General features: G+C 34.0%; 1 protein-coding gene and 1 long non-coding RNA gene across 5 annotated transcripts in view; both read left to right on the plus strand.

Moving 5' to 3' along the window:
* The first annotated feature begins 1,620 nt into the window (after nucleotides 1-1,620).
* On the plus strand, nucleotides 1,621-4,466 carry LOC127834705 (uncharacterized). Its single transcript, XR_008028070.1, has 2 exons — nucleotides 1,621-1,791; nucleotides 2,216-4,466. It is a non-coding gene; the product is annotated as an uncharacterized LOC127834705 (long non-coding RNA).
* A 3,583-nt stretch (nucleotides 4,467-8,049) lies between these two features.
* Nucleotides 8,050-26,279, plus strand: part of LOC127834460 (uncharacterized) — a 33,625-nt gene continuing 15,395 nt past the window's right edge. For 3 of the 4 annotated variants that reach the window (XM_052360313.1, XM_052360315.1, XM_052360316.1), the window contains exons 1-5: nucleotides 8,050-8,295; nucleotides 18,094-18,167; nucleotides 23,424-23,590; nucleotides 23,996-24,095; nucleotides 25,842-25,998. In XM_052360313.1, the coding sequence (XP_052216273.1) occupies nucleotides 18,156-18,167; nucleotides 23,424-23,590; nucleotides 23,996-24,095; nucleotides 25,842-25,998 (436 nt within the window). In that variant the 5' untranslated portion in view covers nucleotides 8,050-8,295; nucleotides 18,094-18,155. Of the gene's footprint in view, nucleotides 8,296-13,313; nucleotides 13,391-18,093; nucleotides 18,168-23,423; nucleotides 23,591-23,995; nucleotides 24,096-25,841; nucleotides 25,999-26,279 lie in introns of those variants that run through there. The other variant, XM_052360314.1, reaches the window with a different exon arrangement.

Below are 26,279 nucleotides of genomic sequence, written 5' to 3' on the forward strand. Positions count from 1 at the left end.
ATGTTGTACTATTTACATTAAAAATCTTTAAAAAAAAAATACGCAATGCCGCGACATGTGCAGTATTCCGCGTTAAAAAATCGTTTATTAAGGTATTGAGCGTCGATATGGTTCTTTAGAAACAATAACGTTCACAATGCAAAGTTAACACGTTCAGTGGTTCACTTGATGTTTAAATATTTCGTAATTTTGGATTGCATGCATTTGCATTGTGGTATCATTTGTGTGTTGTTCTGAGAAAATTGGGCTTAATGCATGTGCGTAAAGTGTGGTCCCAGATTAGCCTGTGCAGTCCGCACAGGCTAATCAGGGACGACACTTTTCGCTTTTATGGTATTTTTAGTTTCAATGAAGTCCCTCCTTGCCGAAAATCAAGTTTAGGCGGAAAGTGTCGTCCCTGATTAGCCTGTGCGGATTGCACAGGCTAATATGGGATGACACTTTACGCACATGGATTATGCCCAGTTTTCTCAGAACGCGGCTAAAATTTTTATCTTTAATTATTTATTTTTTTCGGAAGTTTTTGAGCTTTCGTGCATATGCCATATTCAATATCTGTGTAGATTCACTTCTCGGTTTAGACAATGTGCTTTGTTTGGTCAATAAATTTCTTTGTTTCAGCTAAATCAATGAAACGTAAATTTATGTCGCAAATCATTTTTCTGCGGGTGTTTTGTTTCTTCTTTTTTCAACTATTCATTCATAATTCTCTTAGAAATTGTTGATTTTAAATAATGTATTTTGTAGCATTGGGGGAATTGCAATATTATTTACATGGTCTATCAGGAGGGTTTATGTTTGTCACAGATTGTTGTCCACAGGCTGTTTTTGTATCGACAAAGGCCCAATTAAACTTAATAATGGTGCATATTAATATAAATAATAGATCATTGTTTACTCAAACAAATAAATAAACGGAAAAAATATCTGCAAAGATTTCTTAATCTTAAGAATAAATTACAGAATTGTTTTTTTAAGAGAACAACAGGTTACTGCTTCATCGTTTTGTAATAAACCTGCTGAGACTTAGACCACATTGACGGCGAGAATTACTACGTGTTTTGCGTGCTGTCGTGGGCACTTGCATTTAATATGTGTTTAATTATTTTTTGCTGTTTTGTTGCTATTTGTGCCCCTAAATATGAAACTATGTTGGATTTACATCTTCCAAAGCAAAATAAAACAAAATAGTATTGAAATCCTTAAAAATATCTGTTTCGCTCTTCATTTGTAGTTTTTATTAAAAAATATCTGCTTAATATATCTACATTCAATACGACTATGACTGTGCACGCATAAACATAAATACCGGTAGATCTTCTGTCAAAAAAGAATCGTAAATCAAAATATTATCACACCAAACAGAAGGAACTTCGCTGGTACAAATGGTTTACATATAAACCCTTTAAATTCTGGCTCAACTTTTTTAAATCTGTGTTATTATTCTATCAAAAGCTATATTTCCCGTGAAATTGAAGCGACCTAGTTTTTATTCTTACTTAAAACACATTGTGTCTCTCTATAGTGTCTGAGCGATGTGCAGCCATTTGCTTTCTTTCAGTTTCTTTTTGTCAATTGTATATCTTCGAGTTAATTCATATTTTCCAATAATGCAATTTATGTCGACTTCCGCTTAGATCAGTCGGTGAAAGGAAAGTGATTTCGTTTATTTTCAAGCAGATTGTTCGACAGAAAGCATCAACATGGTGGAGATCGGATCGGGACCAATTAAGGAAAGCATCGACAACTCGGTGTTTATTATACCGGGGATAATTATAGGATTCCTAGTCAGTAAGTTCACCAGAATGTTGTACAATTTGCAACGTTGGCACTGTATTGAGTTGCTTGACACGTTGCTGTATTTATTATTGCATAACTTGAGGGCGTTTTGTGTGCTTGATTTGTACTAAATTTTGTATAGAAATAAAGGACAGTAATTGAAATCGAGGATTTATGTGTAATTGTATAATCTGAAACGGAAACAAAAACAAGAAAAAAAAATGTTTATTATGATTTGTAAATTGTATAGAGTCTATTTCTTTTGTGAAAAAAACAACATTTAATTTCTTGTGTTCATTTGATCATTTAATACCAAATGGGATTCATTATTTATATAATTAGAAAAAAAAGTCAAAAAATCAATATTTATATAAATATCGGTAGTTTCCCTTTTTTAATTCATAATAATATACAATTGTCCACTATTTATTTTCAGTATTTTTCACATACAAACTTGTGAAAAGCCTTAGAGACAAAGAAAAAGCAAAAGAAGAAAAGAAAAAGTTGAAGCAACAAAGAAAAGAAAAAGAAACTTCTAAACGAGTAAAAAAGACCAAGGCAACTTAGTTCCACATATAGACACAATTTTTAATTTGGGTACATGTTAAGGAAAGAAAATCACTAGCTATGAGGAAGACAGTTTGCAAATGTGATTGAAAAAAGACCTGTGAAATTTGGTAAATCAAAATATGAAAAGGTGTTTAAAAAAATAAATAATGATGATTTTATAATAGTAAAGAAGCTGTTTTTAAGTTTAGTTATCATGGATTACATCATTTATATAAGACAAAATGTGCAATATGCATTGAATGTAGTAAGCCTAGCTGAAAGGTTTCTAATTGAAAATTCTGGACACAACATTCTGAGTTTTTATGCATTGAAGTCAGATGAAATTTCCATCATCATCTGAACAACAATTTAGAAAGTGTGGCCAAGTCCCAACACGATTTGACATCATCCAGTTATACATGCAAAGTTTACCAAATGAAATGGATTGTTCAGGATTGATATTGAAAGACGCAGTGAAGACTCATGTGCAACAGAATACAAGAAAATATCAATCTTATTTTGGCTTGGCCACTTTAAGGAATAACAGACAGAGAATATTAGTTGTAGAACCAATAGACTTAGGAATTTATTAAAATTGTGTGTTATGACAGTTGAAATTGTGCGACATGCAGTTCTATCTTGTGATTGTTTACTTATATATTTATTTAAAAGATTTGTTGTTACTTATTTCTATGAAGAAAAACAAAACAAATCCTTTCTTTTTAATAGTAAATTAAAAAAATTACCAGTGCATTTTTGTATAAGTTCTGGCATGTGTAAAAACATCAATATCTATCTATTTTTTATTTGTAAAATATAAAATAAAATATTTTAATTATTTTGAAGCTTTTTTCATTGTTTTTTTTTCCCATAAAGATGGAGAAAAAAAATCCATGGAGATAAATAATATCATAAAAATGAAAAAAAATTGAAATTTGACATTATGTTCTTTTCATGGTACTTGTCACACTTGCATTGAAAATGGTACTACTGGGCTAGTTGTCTCCCTTAGATTGCAATTACTAAGTAAAGTATTACAAAATTAGATTAAGTGTAAGTTATTAGTGTTTTCATATTTCAATTATTTTTAATGCTTTTATTTTTATTTATGTGATCAGTGATTTTTTAACCTGCGAGTCCTGCATCCTGGACTCACAAAAACTCTGGGGATGCAAAGTTTCGGAATATGTGAGTCCCAAAATGCTTCTTAAATATTTCTTAAAAATATTTCTTAAAAAAAAAGTTTTATATTAAGACTCATTCTTTCAATTTGGGGACTCATAGATTTGCAAGTTATTAAGTCCCAGGATTCAGATGAGAAAATTTGTAAAAATATCACTGTGTGATGATGAAGTATTATCAAACATATTACTAATAGCAGTTGACTTCCTATACTAGTATCTAAAAAACTGCTTAATCTTTGTTATTATTATAATATGACATGTACATACATGTACTTAAGTTACGTTTTATGTTATGGAACTTGTTTTTGTGTGTGTACATTCCATTATTTGTCAATCATGATGTGTCAAAGTTTTCAAACAGTTATCGTTATTATTATATGTAGTCAATTATGTAAAAGTGTTGTGTTTTCTTGACATAGATATAGTACTTAGTGTCTTTATGTGTGTAATTGTAAATAAATGAAATCACAAAATTAATAATCATGATTATTTTAGTAATTTTACTTATTTTCATTATCTTGTTGAAACAGATAAAAACTAAAGTAATTGTTTCATTTAAACATACTTTAGATCTATGTTTACTTGTGATCTACCAAACTAAGGACACATGATTTGTAACCAATGAGCAGCTCATTTCCTAAATTATCTGTCAAAGTTGTATAATTTGTTTCATATTAATGTATATTTAGCTACTGTTACTTTTAACATTCATTTCCTAATACACTAGCTTAGCTGTTCCATTTTTACATTTGTGGATTGAAGGCCTACAGATCTTTTCAGCCATAAATGAATGTATGCTAATAGGTCTTTATCTTTCAAGAGACAAATTGTGTTGTGTGTATTCTTTCATTTCATGGAACACTTTTTACCATTCTTATGGAAGTATTTAAATGTGTTGATGTTTGAGAGTAAATTCATGGTGGAGCGAAAAATAAAGATATTATTCAAGATGTTTGTATGTGCCTTTGTTTTGTATTTAGTCGGATGTGGGCATTTCTTTATAAACATTCTTAAGCCATTTTTTTGTTTAGAAGAAGTCAACACAGATAAAGTGTTGAAAGTAGCTACTAATCAGTGCTCACGCTGCTGCCAGACATTATCGCCAATGGCGATTATTTTATCCCACTGGCTAAAAATGGCGATTATTTTATCCGCCTACATCGAAAAACAAATGCCTCTAAATGTTGTCCGGCGAATGCGAAATACCTGCAAATCGGGCCATCAAGCAGGAAAAATCGATAACGAGATTACCTGTGTACACACTCGACCCTGTGTATTGTCATACACGCGTCAATAACTTTTGCGACATTGTGGCCTAGAGCGTTTTTCTCAGTGTCCGACATCAGTGGTATATTTCGGAAAAAAAGTTTTTAATCTCCCCGTGCTTTACCAATTATCGGTAACTGTTAGATCTTTGTTATTTTTCGCCAATTATTATTTAGTCGTCATGAAATCGCCGCTTATATTGTCGGCTTGTTTTGTTTTTGACGCCGTTTTTTCTGCAATTAGATTACGTTGAACATTGCTTGATGAAACAATTATTTAATCGCCATCAATTAAAATCCCCGTAACTACCGCTGTTTGTCGTCTGCTTTAACATAATGATTTCAATTTTTAACCAGGTAACCTGGTTTTCCCAATTCATAGTGACCCGGCATATGCCATGGCCAGCTAATTTTAACGAAACACGTGTTTGGAATTTCACTGAGGTGGTGTATTTTAACTCACGCGCTGTGACGTTAATTGATGTAAATATGATCTGCATTGCGAAAGTGTTATTTTTGGAATAAATCATTTACAATTGATATTGGCCTCTGCCTACAATATTGCGGCCGATGGCAAACGTCGTATTAAGAGATACAGTAGTCGAACGATATGCACATTTTAGATTATGCATATTAATATTTTATATTATGCATATTTCATGTGCGAAACGCGTACAATTTTTCGGATTACCGTTTTCGGATACTGTATTTTTTTCGTCGATTATGATTTATTTTCGAAGTTCATAATAGCAAAAAAAGAATGACGAATACACATGCGGTGATACGGAAGGTGTGGTTTATAATATTTCGAATTGTATTCACCAAAAATTGCAATTGGAAAAACTTTAAAAAATAGTATAATTAGTAAGGGCTCTGGGTGGGTTGGGGCCTCTGCCCTTAATTATTATGTGTATGTAACTTTATAAGAAAATGACACACTGATATTATGCTTGTTTAAAAAAAAATGCTTATGTAATGTAATTATAAAAGTATATTGGAAGTTAAAAAATAAAGTTTTCAAATAACATACTTATTTGGGAGGAAAATTATAATTAAAAAAATAGTTTGTATCATTTTTTACGAAGATTTGTTAGCAGTGTCTTTTTAGTCAATTTTTAAACACCCATACAATAAGTACTTTTTTAGCTTAAATTTTCTTTTTTTTGGATACAAATATATTTGCATTATCAAATTTTAATAACTTCTGATAGAATTTCAATATATAAGAATACAAAAATAGTAAAAAAACAACAACAATGTCAGTAAAATGGCAATTGCAACTCCAAAAGTCTATCTACATAGAAAACCCTCTATTTGCACACATATGATAGTCAAACTACCCATTATAAATTTTGCGACTGTCATTGGATTTGCAGCGAAAAGGGATTGTTTTTTGCCATCTGAAATATGACCCAATCAAGGCTGAACACTTCGCGCAAAAAGCCCGTCTGACGGTCTGTGCAACTTCATATTATTGAAAAGATAAAATGCTCTATATTTCGATAAACATTTCATTTGCTGGGAAAATAGTTTGTGTTTTTTCATTAAGCATATAAAACCATCAATCAAAACCATAGATAGTATCTTTTTTTTCTGGGAAGTAAGGTAAAACGGACCATTGACAATTAGTTACATTTCGTTATGTTTTGATATCATCAATGTGTCAGCGCTGCGCTAATGGCGATGTACAGATGACAATCGCGTCACCGAGCGTGAATCACTTCACGTTGCGTCTGAACGACGCTGACGGAAATCATTACGTTTTGACGGAAGTGACGTAATCAAATACGGGCACGGCTTCTGAAAAAATGTGATAGAAATGTATTTATTGTAAACCATTCTGACTGTGGTCATTTATTCACAAGTATGTCAAGTGACGGCCCATTAAGCAATTTGTTCTGTGTATGAAACCGTTCGTTGAAAAAAAAATCAATTTTAATGACAAAAAGTTCACAAATATACACCAAGGGAAACTTCAGTGGCATCAAAAAAATCTTCCCACCACTTAGAGGCCTTCATATTTGCCAAGTGATTGACTTGCACACTACGCTCAAGCGGTCAAAGCAAATCGTAGCATTCGAAGTTTCATCCGGTGAAAGGGCGACCCAAACCCGCCATTTGTCCATATAAATTTACAAAAGACTTCGTGTTTATAAAGTTTTACGCCATACATCGCAATTCCAAAAATCAAACGGCAATACTCTAAAGACTTTCGAAATGAGTGCACTGTACACAAAAACCGCTGGCTAAAGGGTCTTTGCCTCCACAAGCTATGCATTATTTGTGGAATGAGTTTTTTCTGGAAGTAACAATTTAATGAGTAGTGTGCAGAATGACTGTGTGTACGGTGATGGTTACTTTTCGGTTATCAAACATTAAGTAAGTGTGAAAATTTATCCGCCATCCATAAAGACTCGGAAAGAGTCAACACTTGTGCGTGTGATTTTGGCAGAAACTGCGCGTTAAATTAAATTTCAGTTATGACAAACATACATGTCATAATAATAAACTTGTTAAACTTAAAAAAAAACTTATGATAAGATGCCTATAAACCAATCAGGTGTGAAATAGTCGGAGTCGTGAGTAATTTTATGAATTAAATAAATTTTCTTAAATTTCCTTAGGAAGCTTTTGAATAAGGGCTCTGGTCTCGAAGGTTGATAATGCACCGTCAACAATTTCCGATATGAGGCTGGGATATGAGGGACTTTAGACTGAAAACAATTTCCGGACTGAAGACATTGGATTCTCTGAATGATTCTGGGTCCATGGGACCTTGATCGAATGTTTTATCATATAAATATGAGCCCCAAAGTCTTCACGTGCGCTCCCTTAATTCTAACAACTGAGTAACAAATTCTAGTATACCATTCAATTATAAGTCCTACCTTGCAGTGTTGCTGGTTCATGTGTGTGAAAACCTGCACATGCGCACGTGAATATTTTTACGTTTGCATGTGGTGACTCAGTGTGCGCACTTGTAAATTTGTTCATGTGCACAACAATATTTCTTGTTCGCGAGTGAGGAATAAAAATATATATCATATTGTCGCCATCATGTTTACTTAGTCTCAGAATGCCCGTGAAATGGATACGTTTTCACAGAGACACCCGAACAGTTTGAAGTTTAGCCTAGTAATACCCGAATCATAAGACGTGTTTGAAATTCGGTCGAGTTATAACCCGGTTGCCAATGGCCTACGATCAATAATAAATAAACACTTCAATACATATCAACCTAATTCATTAGCCGTTAAATTGATATCTAGCTCAGTATAGCACTAATCTTTGATATTGATTCCCTTTATGTTTGGTAATACTGATTAAGGAAACACATTTTGAAATCTATTTTAACCTTTTCCACAGATCAATGGTTTTACTTTTATTAAATTTCTGCTGTGAGCGGAATATACGGAGTTTTATTATTGTAGACATTGTGAAATAAGTTTTGGTCATTGTGTAACTGCAAGTTGTTCGTCATTTTGTGCTGTTAGAAACACAATACGGATTTAAGCCCGGTAGGTGTTAAAGATAATTGTTAGAATGATTTCAAATCTACACCATAAAATAAATACATATACATTTATTATATTTGCTTACAGTGCACATTGACTTCGACAACTGTTTGACAATGCAGGATTTCAGTGTCCTTTCCTGTTGGGTAGAAAGTTATGTATTGATGAGAACATTACAAAGTAAAATATTGGCGTGATAATTCTGCAATGCAGTAAAATGTTTGTTTACATCGCATGATGACGGTTGCAAATTTGCAATCGCCTGGTACCTTAGTTTTCAGGCATTCCGAAATAACGGTGTTCGTTTTATTAACCCAAACAACACATTACTGTTTCGCACCGATCCTAAACGTGTACGTGTATTTATATTTAATAGTCAGCGAGTTTGCACAAACTGTGAAATACTTCCACCATTTCACTCATATCTCCATAGTTAAATTAAGCCTGCAATTAAGCGCAACATAATTTATTCGCTTAATGTTGCATGGAGATCAGGAAATAATTCTACAATTGAACATAACAGTATTTTAATACATAATAAATACTTCGTACCAATAAATCCAATATTTTGTAGATTTTAGCGGAAACAAAGCGTAATATTACGCTTAAATTAAATTAAAGATGTAAGCGTGTAATAACAAGGGTATAGTATATAATTTGTAATGTGTGATTACTATGGTGTTTCTGTTTTAATAATATGCACAAGATGCCAAATAAGTAGCTTTCTTTGAAATCGACAATTAATGAAAAAAGTATGGTCGACCTACCTACCTAATTCTTTAGGAGATGCTAATTGGAACAAACAATATATTTATCGCTTAATAATTGTAATAGATTTCGTTCAAACGTACAACAATTGTGGATTGGAACCAAATATTAATACATCTATAGATGCTTTTAAAAAGTGATAAAATAGTTTGGTGGACAATCAAATGTGCATAAATTATTCTTCCCTTCCTTTTTCTATTTCAGCAAGTGTTTATAAATATGTATAACCTAACCTTTTGTTTCTTGAACTTTGCAACCTTGAAACAAGACGCTATCCGATTTCTCAAAGCTTGATTGTTCATTTCATTCCTGAGCGCTTTTCAATCGTGCTCTTTTGTTTAAAGATAAGGTTGGATTCATTTTGGAAAGCTTCTTCCTGATTTGCTGCACAAAGGGACTTTTGTTTTTGTGTATTAAAACATGTATATAAAAGTATTCTACAAAAATTCACGTTATCCTACTTCCTTTTGATCCACTCTCCAGCTTGGCTCGTAATTCAGAACTGTTTAATATAATTTCCATCGAAATAATTTGTGGAAATATATCCAATTGCAAGGATTGACCACATTAAAAAACACACACTTAAATTCAATTTACACAAATGTTAAAAGACATTTATGGAGTGTTCCGGTTAACCTTACTAGCCCTCTTTGAAGCACTCTGTACTTTTAGTTGTACCCTAGCCTCCTCGATATTGTCACCTAGTACTTAGCATCATTATGTACGTTTAATTTCCCCTAGATTGCTCTATATTGTTCCCCGTACTTAGCAGCACTCTGTATCTTTAGTTGTCCCCGAGCTTTCTCTTTATAGTGCCCCATTACTTAGCCCCATTATGTACTTGTAGTTGTCAAGAGCTTACTCTATAGTGCCCCCATTACTTAACACCACTCTGTACTTTTAGTTGTTTACGAGCTTTCTCTATTGTGCCACCATTACTTAGCACCACTCTGTATTTTTAGTTGTTCCCGAGCTTTCTCTATAGTGCCCCATTACTTAGCATCACTCTGTACTTTTAGTTGTTCACGAGCTTTCTCTATTGTGCCACCATTACTTAGCACCACTCTGTATTTTTAGTTGTTCCCGAGCTTTCTCTATAGTGCCCCAGTACTTAGCACCACTCTGTACTTTTAGTTGTTCACGAGCTTTCTCCATAGTACCCCCATTGCTTAGCACCACTCTGTACTTTTAGTTGTCCCCTAGCTTTCTCTATAGTGCCCCCATTGCTTAGCACCATTCTGTACTTTTAGTTGTCCCCGAGCTTTCTCTATAGTGCCACCGTACTTAGCACCATTCTTTACTTTAAGTTGTCCAGAGCTTTCTCTATAGTGTCCCAATTGCTTAGCACCACTCTGTACTGTTAGTTGTCCCGGAGCTTTCTCTAAAGTGCCCCTAGAACTTAGCACCACTCTGTACTTTTAGTTGTCCCCGAGCTTTCTCTATAATGCTCCCAGTACTTAGCACCACTCTTTACTTTTAGTTGTTCCCGACCTTTCTCTCTAGTATCCCAGTACTAAGCACCACGCTGTACTTTTAGTTGTTCACGAGCTTCCTCTATTGTGCCCCCAAGTGCTTATCACCACCCTGTACTTTTAGTTGACCTCAAGCTTTCTCTATAGTGCCCCATTACTTAGCACCACTCTGTACGTTTAGTTGTCCCCGAGCTTTCTCTATAGTGCCCCTAGTACTTAGCACCACTCTGTACTTTTAGTTGTCCCCGAGCTTTCTCTATAATGCTCCCATTACTTAGCACCACTCTGTACGTTTAGTTGTCCCCAGGCTTTCTCTTTATTGCCCTTAGTACTTAGCACCACTCTTTACTTTTAGTTGACCCCGAACTTTCTCTATTATGCCCAATTACCTATCTCTACTCTGTACTGTTAGTTGTCCAGGAGCTTTCTCTATAGTGCCCCTATATAGTACTTAGACCCACTCTGTACTTTTAGTTGTCCCCGAGCTTTCTCTATTGTGCCACCATTACTTAGCACCACTTTTTACTTTTGGTTGCCCCGAGCTTTCTCTCAAGTGCCCTAGTACTTAGCACCACTCTGGACTTTAAGTTGTTCACGAGCTTTCTCTATAGTAACCCCAAGTGCTTATCACCACCCTGTACTGTAAGTTGTCCCCGAGCTTTCTCTATAGTGCCCCATTACTTAGCACCACTCTGAATTTTAAGTTGTCCCCGATCTTTCTCTCTAGTGCCCCATTACTTAGCACCACTCTTTGCCTTTAGTTGTCCCCGAGCTTTCTCTCAAGTGCCCCAGTACTTAGCACCACTCTGTACTTTTAGTTGTTCACGAGCTATCTCTATAGTAACCCCAAGTGCTTATCACCACCATGTACTTTTAGTTGTCCCTGAGCTTTCTCTAAAGTTCCCCATTACTTAGCACCACTCTATACTTTTAGTAGTCCCCGAGCTTTCTCTATAATGCTCCCAGTACTTAGCACCAATCTTTACTTCTAGTTGACCCCGAGCTTTCTCTATTATGCCCAAATTACCTATCTCTACTCTGTACTGTTAGTTGTCCCCGAGCTTTCTCTTTTGTGCCCCCCCCCCCCCCCCAGTACTTAGACCCACTCTGTACTTTTAGTTGTTCCCGGAGCTTTCTCTATAGTGTCCCCCAGTACTTAGCTGCACTCTGTAGTTTTAGTTGTCCCCGATTTTTCTTCACAGTGACCCCGGCACTTTTCATGTTAAAGGAATACCGGTATTAGCCATGCTGTTTACCAAATAACATCGTCGTTTTAATTTTACTTAACATTATTACTTTAAGTTACTAACAAGACATGCATTTCAAAAAGAAAAGGGCGTTTAAATTAATACTGAGCGTTATTGCTATAAATTATTTACGGGGATCATAATGATCTTCTCGGACCCCATAATTCATGGATACGGTATTTTAATAAGTATTACAAATACCGTAGTGTATTTATAATATGCCTTAATGTATGCCAGGGATATACATACCGTAGGTCTCTATGTATGCTAACACTTGTATTTAAATATATCTGTAATGATTATTATAAATAGCCGTTAATTTGTTAAGCTTTCGTTGGACGCTAAACGTTGTCAATGACTCAATTGTGACTTTTTCCGCTCACATTTTTTTATTAAATAATCCATTCAGCATTTATTTCACGTCGGACGTGTTTGCATGTATGGGAATAATGGCGAATGAAAAAAGAGGGGAGCAATATTTTGACATGCTATGACAAAAATGGAAGCTCTAACCCTTGCATTCAACTAAAGACAAATCAGTTCTCTTCATGTTTTGAAAAATAACAGAATATATCTACGTAACGATCGATGTGAGCCCCCGTGTATTACAGCAGTGCCATAGATATCAATCAAGCGTGCCCATTACCCTGGCCTGACAATTTCATACCATTAAGAAGTTCATCAATAGCGATGTTCAGTTCTAGAGTGTATGTTGAATGTACATGTATGTTTATAATAAACTTATTTAAATAAACATATTTTATTTAAACAAATACATCATTTGTATCCAAACATAGTGTGCAAAAGCTTTTGATAAACGTTAAAGGGGCCTTTTCACGTTTTGGTAAGTTGACAAAATAAAAAAAAGTTGTTTCAGATTCGCAAATTTTCGTTTTAGTTATGATATTTGATAGGAAACGGTAATACTGAACATTTACTATGCCTTAAATAACCATTATATGCATCTTTTGACGATTTAAAAACCTGAAAATTTTAAAGCGTTGCAACTCGAAACGATTGAATAATTTGGAGGGTTCTGTTGTTGTCGTTATATTTGGTGAAACTACGATAATTGCTTATGTAAAGTATAAAATACATACTAAATTGTATGAGCACGGATGGCCGGGTGATCAAAATGGTAGACGTTTACTCTGGGACTCCAGGGGTCAGTGGTTCGAGCCCTGTAAAGGGTTACTTTTATTTTCCTTTTTAAATTTTATTCTTGATTTTTGACTGGAGCTTTATAGATCCAATGTTAACATTAATCAATATAAAGTATTTAATGACAAACTTCAATACATGCAAAAATCTGTGAAAAGGTCCCTTTAAAGAATTGCAGTAAGCGTGTTTAGCTTTCCATCTCCATTGCTGAATAAATTATGATCGCATTAAATCAAGGTCAAAATTGATATCGAAAAAAAAGAATAAAGACAACAAAGCGCATAAATATACTGCAGTATAAAACAACTTATCAACTATAATTCGGGTGTATGTAACCGACGTATGACTCGACAACGGCGTGATTATTCGTGAACGATTATGTTGCTAAGAAACTGATTGGAGCACCTGCAGACTACATTTCAATTGCCGACTCAATATATTGGAAATGAAGTAATGATGCTTTGTTGTTGAATTAAATATGCTTATTTTGAAAATTATGTTTATCGTCTCCAAATGATTCTAGCTATTAATTACCGTGATTTCTCATCAGTACTTAGTTTTCCAATTCAAGATACAAATGGGAATAGGTTACACTGCACTAACTTGACATGGGTAGGAAGCAGAATGATAAACAAACCAATTTTTGCGTCTGTTTGAACATAAATAGGACGCATTATAAAGGTGGTTTATACAACATTCAGGGATTGTATTTTTCTTATAATTCCTGATGAACACTATTTCAAAGCAGGCATATTTCCTTGTCCAAATGTATGTATTTGAAAGTCAGATTCGGTAATAAATTGGATTTTTTGTTCAGTAAACAAAACTAGCTTTTTATGTTGAAAAATAGCCATGATTATTATTTTAATAACATCAGGCCTTGAAGAATCGCATATGCGAGTGAAGTTGACGGTCGGGCGAGTAAAGTTTGTTAAATACTCGACCAACTGGGCAAGTGCTGTTTTTCAAGTTGAGAAATATAAATTTAGTTCAAGAACTCCTGCCACTTTGATACAAATTGCAATATCAATACAATCAGAATGATAAGTATTTTTCATTTATTTACATTTATTAAAACGTTGTTGTTGTTGTTGATTGGATATTTCTGTGCCTGGCTCTGTCACTGTAATTCAATGCTAAGCCGGGTTCAAGAGCGATGGCTACTTTCGTTTTCAAGTAAATCAAATTTATAGTTAAAACAGTTGTTGGAAAGAAAATATAAACTTTTGGAATAAGTTTTTAGGGGTAAGTGGTTGCATATGCCTGCATTATTTGACACGCCACGTTGTTTTAAAGGAATAATGAGCGAGCTATCGATTAAGGGGCAAAAACTAACAAATATTGTTTGAAAGTCTTTACAAGATTTATTCGGGTTGACAAACGGACTCGAAATATTGCTCGGTTTTCGACCGACTGAGTTAACGGCTGGACAGATTTTTTTGAAGTTAACTTTTTTGAAAGGTTGTCCAATTGCCCATAGGAGGCTCAAGGGATGCTTGACATTTTTGCGGCCTGCGAAGACAGGTCTATAATAAAGTCTATAATAAAGTCTAGTTCATGACCTTGTTATGATTCCAATATCAGAGGGTGGGGATTTTTTTTCATGGCTCTTTGTCAATTTTTTTCTCATTAAACATGATTTTATATATTTTTATTTTAATATGTTGGGCTCCTAAAAAAAAACAAACACAAAAAAAACAACAATATATATACATTTTAATGTAAATATCAATAAAAAAATAATACATAACTGGTTAATTATAATACTTCTTATATTTAATTAAAAATAAACAGAACAATAATTATTAATAAACAGAATTCGTGATCAGAAGCCTTAGCCAAAATTTACCATAGTGTAACCATTTGTCAATCAGGCGTGTCTTTCAGTAAAAGTTCGTCTGAAATATTAAAACTCAGCATGGAAAAGGGTTCTATTTTAAAATATCTGCAAGGTGGTGGAGACAGGGAACAGAAAGAAAGGTCATCAACACGAGAAGCGGAAAGTATTGAGAAAAGGAAAAAGGTGCAGAAAACGTCAGGAAATCAAATATAATCCATCAGATAATGTAGTTAATTTGTTTGCAGTTTAGTGTCACTATGTTACGTAGGTTAAGTAAAAAAAGATTATATATATTTTTTAATGCAGGGCGAGTAGATTAAAGTGAAGGGGGAGTGGATTGTCTGGCCTACTCGCCCTGCAGGGCAAGTGGCTCTAGAAAAATTATTCAAGGCCTGAATAACATTCATGAATATGACAAGACTTTTGGGTTTTTTACTTTAGACAGTATGAGATAATCAGGCATGAAATAGTGTGAATATGTACAAACAATTCGACTATCAGTTACTTCCCAAAACCAAACGGTGGGGGTCTAGTCTTGTTGATAAACTATTAAAAATATTAGCAGGTTGTTGTATGGACAATGTTTCTCCTTCACCTATTAAGCTTTTTGTGATTATACTCCTGACAGCATGAAATTATATTGCAGGGGAAAAAAGCCTAGGTTCTAGACTCAACTGCCACAACACTAGCATATCATGCGATATATTGAACTAACTGAGGGGCTGGTTTTTGCCTACAAACACTATACTTTATTATCCCCCGCCATAGGCGGAGGGATATTGTTTTGGCGTTGTCCGTCAATCTGTCTGTCCGTCTTTCCATCCTTCCGTCCGTCCGGCACTTTTGTGTCCGGAGCCGATATGATCTTGGAAGTGCTTTGGGGGATTTCATTGAAACTTGGTATTAGTTGATATATGGATAAGAGGATGATGCACGCCAAATGGCATTGTACACCTTCGGATAATAAAGGAGTTATGGCCCTTTGTATCTTGAAAAAATGCTTTTTATTGTGTCTGTGGAAGTGCTTTGACAAATTTCATTGAAACTTGGTATGAGTATATATACGGATAAGAGGATGATGCACATTGGCGTTGTCCATCCGTCCAGAAAACTTTTGTGTCCAGTATAATTGCGGGGGATATCAATTCAACAAATTTGCTTGTTTGTTCTTTATGTCTTTTTTGTTAGACTCAGAAGTTGACACCCAAACTAATACTGGTCCCTTAACTATTTTATTCCAATGCTAAGATTTCCTTTTTCAGAGTGCCACAAGTAGCATAAAGTAGCTAGTTTAGGAGGACAAAGGGTCCCAACCTCAAAAGGTGGAAAAAAAGCCTTGCAAATACTCAGAAAATTGTAACTTGTCACTTTGTCACTTGAAACAAATTTGCTGTTGTTGAGCTAAAAACAAATTGAAGCTGTGCAATTTTAACATCTTTTTGAGTTTCAAAAGAACATAAAAAAGCTTTTCAAAAGCAATACATAAAAAAGCTTTTCAAAATCACCCATCAGTGTATTTAACATATCATTCAAAGCTGACATTTGAAGGTCAGTAAAATTATTTGTCGAACTTCAATTAATTTTTCTACTTCGGCTTGTTAAGTTAAAGGTTCAATTTTGTTATACATCTTGTCTTGTCTTTTAATTTGTCATTTATTATGCAATTTTAAGATAACTTACCAAAATGCGTCCACTTTGTTGAGACAGCTTTTCAACTTTAACACCTGTTAGTCTGTATATTTACTAAGGCTATCACGTTTAAACGTTTAAACGGTCGCGTTTCGTGTTTGGCTCATAAACGTTGACCAAAACAATAAACATTTAAACGATAGTCAATATCAATATAATAAATATTGGGGTGCAAATAACGTACATGTAGCTGACTAGCCGTACGAAGTAAAGCGACGACGAACTGCGAAATCCGGGTACTTGCGGTTAATCCAGGCTACCCAATTGGGCAGTAATTTATTTCTGATTGGTTAGAGGATGGCACAGACATGAACGGAAACTTACGGAAAATCTTCGCTACTTTCCGAAAATCTTACAACATTGCAACGAAACAGTGCGTATGCCGCCATCTTGAAATATTTTAAGTGATTGATTAGCAAAGTAAAACACTGCGGTAGCATGTTGAAAAGCAATACTTTAACCAAATTATATATTGATTACGTTTTTGCTAGTTAACTGGTTTTTAATTTTCTGCGGTCAAACGATATGCACATTGTATTTCATGTGCAAAATACGTACATTTTTTTCAGAGTGTCGTTTTTAGATGCAGTATTTTTCATCGATTTTACATTATTTTCGACATTCATTTTTTTTATAGAATGACGAATACACATGTGGTGATACGGATGGTCTGGTTTATAATATTTTATGGTTTTAATATGACGTATTGCGCGAATGGAATATGCGCTGAATATTACTTCCGGAAATAATTACTATTTTTAGTTTGGAAATGCAATGGTACTGATGCTTTTTAAACGGACATAGGGATACTGTTTAAACAGTAACGTTTCGTTTATTTCATTTCGTTTAAACGTTTAGAAAAATCTGTAAACGTGATACCCTTAATATTTACCATTCTAAATGTCTTACCACAAGCATTCAGCATGTGTAGATGGCATGTCCTGTGAAACGACAGCCTCCAAAGGTCTAGGTTAAAGGTTATGTTACGCATAATACAACTTGTTATGTCTACAACTTGATCATGTATCATTCAGTGTTAAAATACCTTACATATACTTATGTTAACCATGTGCACATTGTTTGTTGCTTGCAAGACCTGTCTCCTTAGCTTGAAGGTCGAGGTTACACTAAGAGGTCATATATGAGCATTATACAGTTTTCTGGTCTGTTACTATATCATTCATTATGCAATTGTAATATAAATTACCACACATACTTACTCAGTCATCAAAAATTAGCAATTGGACCAATTAAGCCTTAATTTGTCTAGTTATTAAATTAGACTGTTAAAAATATAAAGAATTTATCTGAATGCAACCAATATTCTGAACAAGCTTAATGTTCAAGATTTTCAAGAGCAGACTTTGCGCACTTTCTATTAACCATGCGGTGAATGCCTTATCTTATACAAAGGTCAAGGTTACAATTAGATGTCAAAGGTCAAACATGTTTATAATGCAGCTTGAACAATATTATAAGCATTCTTGATTATGGGCATGATTTGTTGCCAACAGGCATCTCGTACTGCAGTAATAGAATAGTTTAATTAGAGGAGAATCTATAAAAAATAATGACATGACTCTGTGCATAAATAATAATCACATGTATTTTTTGTTTGTTTCAGGCTTGTCACACTTCATTGGATCTAAGTAAAGGGTAGAGAAGATACAACAAATACAGATTACAATGTCGGGCGGGGTAAGTATCTATGCATCATTATGGCCCCCCAACACACACGTTCTTCCTTCCATCTAACTATTACTGTGGTCTGCAGCTGTCAGTAACTGTTGTGAGTTGGTTAGACTATTTATCTGTGGACCCATAACGCATAAAATGCTTTTACTTAAATCATCCAAAATTAATGTGCTGGTAACTTTTGAGGAAAAAAAGGTGCCTATTAACTTTGAGGTTAACAGGTCAAATGTCAAGGTCACATGGGCTTGTAATATACAATTAATCTCTGCAAACATTTCTAGAGCATGATCATCCAGATTGGTATGCTGGTTACTTCGGAGGAAATAAAGAAACCAAGTGATTTTAAGGTTTATTGGGTAATATCTGAAGGCATGTAATAACATTTGTTTCTGCATGATGTATGGAGAAGGCTTTGATCTCCAATCATCCTTATTGGTTAACTGGTTACTCTGGAGGAAGGGAAGATCTCCATTGAGGTAAACTTGTCAAAGATGAAGGTCATAGAGGCTTTAAACATTAAAACAGTTTCCATACACATTGCTAAGAAGCCGTTAACCAAGGATCATATTTATTAGTATGTTGATAGTCACTAGCAAAAGGAGATTCCAATATTTTTTGAGACCAAGAGATCATTACTTGGCTCCAAGTTTAGTGGGGGGGCAATAATTTTATTAACAAATCTTGTTTTTATGCTCCCCCCCCCAAAAAAATTGGGGGGAGCATATAGTCACCGCTTCGTCCGTCCGTCCGTGCACAATTTTTGTGCGGGCTATTTCTCAGCAACTAATGACCGGAATTCAATGAAACTTTATGGGAAGCTTCACTACCAAGAGGAGATGTGCATATTATCAGCAGGTTCTAGTCGGATGATTTTTCACAGAGTTATGGCCCTTTGAAATTTTCCATTAACTGTACGTATAGTGCAATTCTTGTCCGGGCTTTTTCTCAGCAACTAATGACAGGATTTCAATGAAACTTTATGGGAAGCTTCACTACCAAGAGGAGATGTGCATATTATCAGCGGGTTCTGGTCGGATGATTTTTCACAGAGTTATGGCCCTTTGAAATTTTCCATTTTTTAACTGTACATATAGTGCAATTCTTGTCCGGGCTATTTTTCAGCAACTAATGACCAGAATTCAATGAAACTTTATGGGAAGCTTCACTACCAAGAGGAGATGTGCATATCATCAGCCAGTTCTGGTCGGATGATTGTTCACAGAGTTATGGCCCTTTGAAATTTTCCATTAACTGTACATATAGCGAAATTCTTGTCCGGGCTATTTCTCAGCAACTAATGACCGGAATTCAATGAAACTTTATGTGAAGCTTCACTACCAAGAGGAGATGTGCATATCATCAGCCGGTTATGGTCGGATGATTTTCTACAGAGTTATGGCCCTTTGAAATTTTCCATTGTACATATAGTGCAATTCTTGTCCGAGCTATTTCTCAGCAACTTATTACGGAAATTCAATGAAACTTTATGGAAAGCTTCACTACCAACAGGAGAGATGCATATTATCAGTTGGTTATGGTCGGATGATTTTTCACAGAGTTATGGCCATTTGAAAATTTCCATTGTACATATAGTGCAATTCTTGTCCAAGCTATTTCTCAGCAACTTATCACGGGAATTCAATGAAACTTTATGGGAAGCTTCACTACCAACAGGAGAGGTGCATATTATCAGTTGGTTATGGTCGGATGATTTTTCACAGAGTTATGGCCCTTTGAAATTCTCTATAAACTGTACATATTGTGCAATTCTTGTCCAGGCTATTTCTCCCCAACTTCTGACAGGACTTCAATGAAGCTTTATGGGAAGCTTAACTACCTTGAGGAGATGTGCATGTTATAAGTGGGTTCTGGTTAGATGAGTTATTTGAAGAGTTATGGCCCTTTTAAATTTTTAAGTTGCTAAACCATCCATCGTATTATTTTGTCCAAAGTTATGCCCCACAAGACGTTTCCTTTTATCTGAATATATAGTGCAATATTGTGACGAAAAAAACCTTTGGGGAGCATGATCACCCGTCTCCGACAGTTTCTTGTTTGTTGTTGTTTTCTAAATTTCACATGGTTTAAACTTATACATTTGTACTTAAGTTTTTTCAGCAGCACAAATTAGACCTGAGGTTCACTTTATCCTTTGTTGCTCAATGTGAGACTGTTAAATGTTGATGCATTTAAAGTTTCAGAGTCAGTGATTTTTTTTTGATTTTTTTTTGTTACAGCCTGTGCCATTCTGATTGGGAAAATTAGCGCGATAAACCAGAAATTGGGAAAAATAGCGTGATAAACCATGAAATTGGGAAACATTGAGCATTATAAATATGATTATAAGAACAGAGTTAAAAGTGTTAAGTGCATGTTTGACAGCATTCTTATATCATTAAGTGCTGCTTTAATGTATTCTTACAATGAAAACAGCATATAGTTAATATCCTTCCACATGCATATTAAACTTGCAATAATCTATAGATTCTTAAATGCACTATTTAATCATAACCTCTTCAAGAGTATTAATTTAGTTCAGATTTTTTTTTAAATTAAATATCATATGGTGAAAAAATTAACAAATATTAACACACACGCTTTAGTGTTCCTGCTGTGTTATAAGTGATTTTTTAAATGGAGTTAAAATAATATATTTAATTTGTTTACCTTTCAAGATCTTGCACTTTACATCCTCAGTTCAATTCTATTACAGTAAACTGTACAGCATGACAAACATAATAAAGCAGAATATGCATATGAATCTGATTATACACAGATCCACTAACGTATAAATCAAATCATGTTTGTCTCTTTCCATTTTCGAACGATACTCATCTTAAATGCTTTAACTTTGTGAGTAGACTGAACTTCAATTTTCCAACACTGGTCGGTATCCTCCGCAATATAGAGAGAGATGTGTGGATAGCAACAAGAAATCGTATTCGGCTACATTCGCAAACAATACATAAGTCAGTTGTCGTTCGGCAACGACTCGGACAAGCTCGATCGGCGCTCGTTGTATGAAATTATCGCTAAATGACATTGTAATCTTATTGGCTTTATTGGGAAAATTTAGTTAATTTTTGGGAAGTTTTGGCCAGTTTTTATGGGAAAAAACATCGATTTTTGCAATTGGGAAGCAGCCGAATATCGGCGGTAATTTGGGCAAAAAAAATCACTGAGAATGTTGGAATAAATATTTACCCTTTGGACATTCTAAAATGCCTCTGTCCCTTAGAATACACAAACCTTTTAGCTAACGAGAACAAAACTTGCATGCATTGTTTGTTATGATATGATATTTTGTATGTTTCATATTTATTATGCAATATTCAACAGTTTTCCACAGAAGAATTCTATGCATTGATTATTACATATAACGACATGGCGGGATGGAATATTCATTACACCAGTTACAAGCTTTTGTTAAATTTAGCATAGGAATGGGAGGGATGTTGATCGTACTTAACTGTTGCTTTCAGATCGCCCTGTATGAGTGTCTAGAAATGTCTCAATTCCGTTAAAACTGGTTAAAATTTTCTTGTTTTTTTACCTTTAATAGTACCAAAAATACCTTTGCGGTCATGAGAAAAATGCTCTTATGTCCCTTTCCTGATTAGGTTGAATGTATTTTATCAATTCAATGTTTTAAATGTTATTTAAAGCTCATTTTCCTACATTTCTTTTTAATTTATCAGAGACCAAAGGTATGCTGATGTTGTACTCCTATTGTTATATGCATGCACAACCGAAAAGGTTTTTGTTTTTTAAATGTATTGATCTTGAAATGAAACATTCAAAGTTTTAGAATTATGTATAAAAAATGTTTAAACTGGACAAAATGTTATGCATCAAATACAACTAAATTTATTTTAATGGAAATTTAAGGTCACAACTACTCCTAATTTATAAAATGCCCCCCATTTGATATAGACATCTTCTTACATGTTGAACTTTTAATTATAACATGCTTTAATTTACTATTTTATCAATGTGAATAATTAACAATACTTCAGCAGCTCCTTTCTATATTTTATAAACTTTTCCAAAGTATGACCCAAATGTAGCAAACAAACAAACATTCATGGAAGTAAATTGCTTTAAATATGATATTAAAGCCTGCCCTTTAGTTTCAAATATCTTTGCAAGTTGTTGGTTGTAAAATAATTTTAGCTCCACTTATATTGACATGACATGACCCTTAAATATTGACCAAACAAGGGGGAACCCTCAAATTGAAAATGATGTAAAACCCTTGAATATGTTCCAAACATTAACCTGACCTTGACCTTTATGCATGAATCCATTAAAATACTTGTACAATATGTATATTTATGTTTTTTTAATGTGTGTGTCGTAAATCTAGTTAGTTGTTATGCCTTCTGTATACATGTACGTAGATGACACTCTTAGTTGAAGAGAGGGCAGGTGCACAGAGGTCCAGATAAGATGCGTATTTAAATTGCGTAAAATACTAATGGAAAATTTCCAAATACGCATCAGTAATACTTTTGATGAGTGAACAAAATCATCCTAAATATTCGCATACACATTTTGTGCAATTATCAGTTGGACCAACAGTGCCCCAATTCGGATTATTTGATCGGCCATTTCAAAATGCATGTTGATGTAAACAAGAGTAATTGTTCTTTATTATTAATACATGTTTTCTGCATGTTCATGTATAAAAAAATTATAAAATGCAAAATCAAAGACTTTTGCTGGAGTATTTAAAATTTGATTTTGTGTTTTACTCATCAGCTAAAAAAGTCATGAGTGAAATAAGTACTCTTTATCTTAAAAAATTATCTGGAGCTCTGCAGGTGCATTAGTATTACCCGGTGGGGGCAATTGTTTTAGATAAAATCACAAATTATTTTGGATGGAGATATATTAGATGGCAGCATTACATATTAGGAGGAGGGAATTATTTATTTGGGAAATCATATATTTGGGGCTTTATTATTCATATACCTATTCAAGTACTTTTTAAGCAATATTTAGGAATATGGTGGGATAATTTATAAAAACTCATTTATGAGGGGATATTTCAAGTACTTTTTAAGCAATATTTAGGAATGTGGTGGGATTATTTATAAAAACTCATTCATGAGGGGATGGGGGCTACTTTAGAATATCTGTTTTAGACATTAGTGAATCTCAGATACCATCTTTGTTGACTAATATGTTAACAAAATGATTTTAATGTTTTAGTGAATATAGATATTTAATATAATTGTTGGGACTCTTTGAAATCAGGTTGATGCACAGCAGTTGAATCGCTACATTGAAATAGAGCGGGAAGTTCAGGTGCTTGAGTCACAGAACGTCATAAAAAATTATGAGGTCAAAAATAAGGCAGCCGTGGATGTGGAGGAAACAATTCGATCAGTGGAAATTACGCTGAAACAACTGGAGATCAACACGTAAGTTTGTAGGGGTGTAGTTACTAAGAGGCTTTTTTTGAGGGAAAATATTTGGGACTTTGATTGCCATTCAGTTGAAGAAACGATTAAATCAATGGAAATTACTCTGAAACAACTGCAAGTATAAACCAATTCAAATTGAAGACAAAGAATCATATGTTTTTTCATTTGTATGCTGTTTCCATGTTTTACACAAAATAAAATAAAATAAATCAATTTTGAGAAATCTGTTTCAAATATATACAGGGAATGTATACCAAAAATTTACTCTTAAAAAAATGTTCATGTGCAATACATCTTTTGCACTTTATATTTCTATAAAAACAAAAGGTTCCATTCTATGAATTAAATCCCCCATTATGTTTAGAAGAGAGGAAATCTTTGAATGCACGTTTGCACTTCTAGACGCAAAGAAAAACAAGACGTGGACAATATTCAGACTAAATCTATCAAGGATATGTTCAAAGATGAGGCACATTTTCAAAGAGAGTTGAACAGGGAACAGGTAATATTTCCATGGAAGATTCCTACTGTTGTGGAAACAATGGATGAAAATTTTCATGGACATGTATATGGTTATGACAACTTGTTGTGTAAAATTGCCATGGAAAATAGCATTTACGTTGGGGGAAAAAAGGGGGGGGGGAATTCCATTGAATTTTGAGTTGTGCATTATTCCATGTGGCATTAAATTAATTGTTAAAATTCAATATTATTTACACTCATGGACATTTCCATATGTTTGAAAAATAGACATGGAAAATACTATTCAAATCAATGGTAATTTTCCATGAACCTTTCTTATAATTAAGATCAACAATATCAATTTTGATTCAAGTATGTATATATTCAAATGGTAACATTCAGAGTTGAAAAAATCCATGGAAATTTAAACACAACTTGTAAACAACTTTACATGTAAGAAAACTGTAAACATATTTTGATATGGGTAAGAAATTATACTTAAACAGCAAGAAAGAAAAGATGGATGTAGACAATCTCATGCGCGGTAGCATCAAAGAAATGTTCAAAGAGAAAGACTACCAGGCTAGGATGACAAAGGAGCAGGTTGTAGCTAGCACATGATGCAGGGGATCATGGTCACAAGCACACTCTCATTTGGACATTATATCCACTTGTCCATTGCAACTTGGTGGCAGTCTCATAAATCCATCTCCAGTCTGATGTTACTAAACTATACAGTTTTTGTGTTGAAATTGCTTGCACTAAAATATAGCTTTTGAGGTTGCAGTGATGTGTTGAAATGGGTTTCACAAGATTTTAGCTTTTAAGGTTGCAGTTGATGAATTGAAATTTATTGCACAAGATTTTACCTTTTGCAATTAAAGTCGATGTGTTGATATTAATTTTTGATGCATAATGTATTCATATTTTGAGGAGTTTATTTGACTTTGCTTGGACAAGCTGTTTTGATTAAAAATTTTGGATTCTTGGATTTTCAAAAGTTGCAATTTTTGTGTGAAAAAAGTTGCATGAGGTTTTAATACTTAGTGTTTTCTAGCTTTTATTAAAATTATGGGAGTTTGAATTTATGAATTTACAAATTTTTGGTCAGAGTTTTGGATAATGTGATTATTCATGAAAAAGACCTCATGAAAAAAGTATTTTTTTTAAACTTTGTTGGCATTTTGAATTTTTTGGTTTAAAAACATGAATTTTGGTGTTGATGAAATTTTTGCATATGATTTGGGTTTTTGTGTTTTTTACAACTTTTTGCACTTGATTTTATAATAATAATTACTGAACTATCACAACTTATTATTAAATGTTTGTGGTCTCATAGCATCCCAATGTTTGATTTGAAATGCAGTTTTATAGGGTCTCATAAATGTTTGAAAACAGGTATTGGTAACTTTCCCTCCCACTGTTTTTCAAAGTTTTATTTTTGAAGTTATATATTTGGCAGTTACTTGGTATTGCATTTACCTTTTTTTTTATAGATTTAAAATAGCATATAAATGAAAATTCAGGCTAAGGGTACCAGGAAGTGCTTATTAATAAATTGATTCAGAGAAAGAGGTATATGGTTATACAATTACTTAAAATTGTCTTCTTATAAGGTCATTTTAACATCCTGAAACATCTTTGCAATTTTGGAAGTCCTGAAACTTTCCATAGCTGAAATGTTGGAATGTAAGTCTGTGACAAACACTGACAGTACATTACTCCCTGACTGCAAGCCCTGTAAAAATTGTAAAAAAAATAGTCATAAAAGACATTTTTTCCACAGGAGGAATATTTGGAGGCGCGTAACAAAGAAGAGGTTGCTAGGCAACAGCTGGCAGATCTCCAGAAGCAACATGGCGAGCTGGAGGGGCAGGCAAAGGCTGTAAAGGAACCTGCGGATAAACTGAAAAAACTTTATGAAGAGAGGGACACACTTCTATGTAAGCAGTGTCTTTGATGTTTGCGCTTGGGTCGGATCACTGAAAAGAGTGCTGCAAAACTGGGTTTTGTCATTCCGTGTCAACATACAATTTAACATGTTATTGGAGGTGTGATTGTGGAAACACCTCAGTGGATTCTTCAGCCCTTACTGTTTTAACCCAAATTCTTCACTAATTGACAAAGATTGCCTACAGTTACGAATTATTTCTTAAGCACCAATATTTGGTGGTATTGTAAATGAGGAAACGGTGCAAAATGATGTGAAGTCACTTCCCTCAAC

The sequence above is a fragment of the Dreissena polymorpha genome, chromosome 6 (genome assembly GCF_020536995.1).
Source record: "Dreissena polymorpha isolate Duluth1 chromosome 6, UMN_Dpol_1.0, whole genome shotgun sequence".
Lineage (NCBI taxonomy): Eukaryota > Metazoa > Mollusca > Bivalvia > Myida > Dreissenidae > Dreissena > Dreissena polymorpha.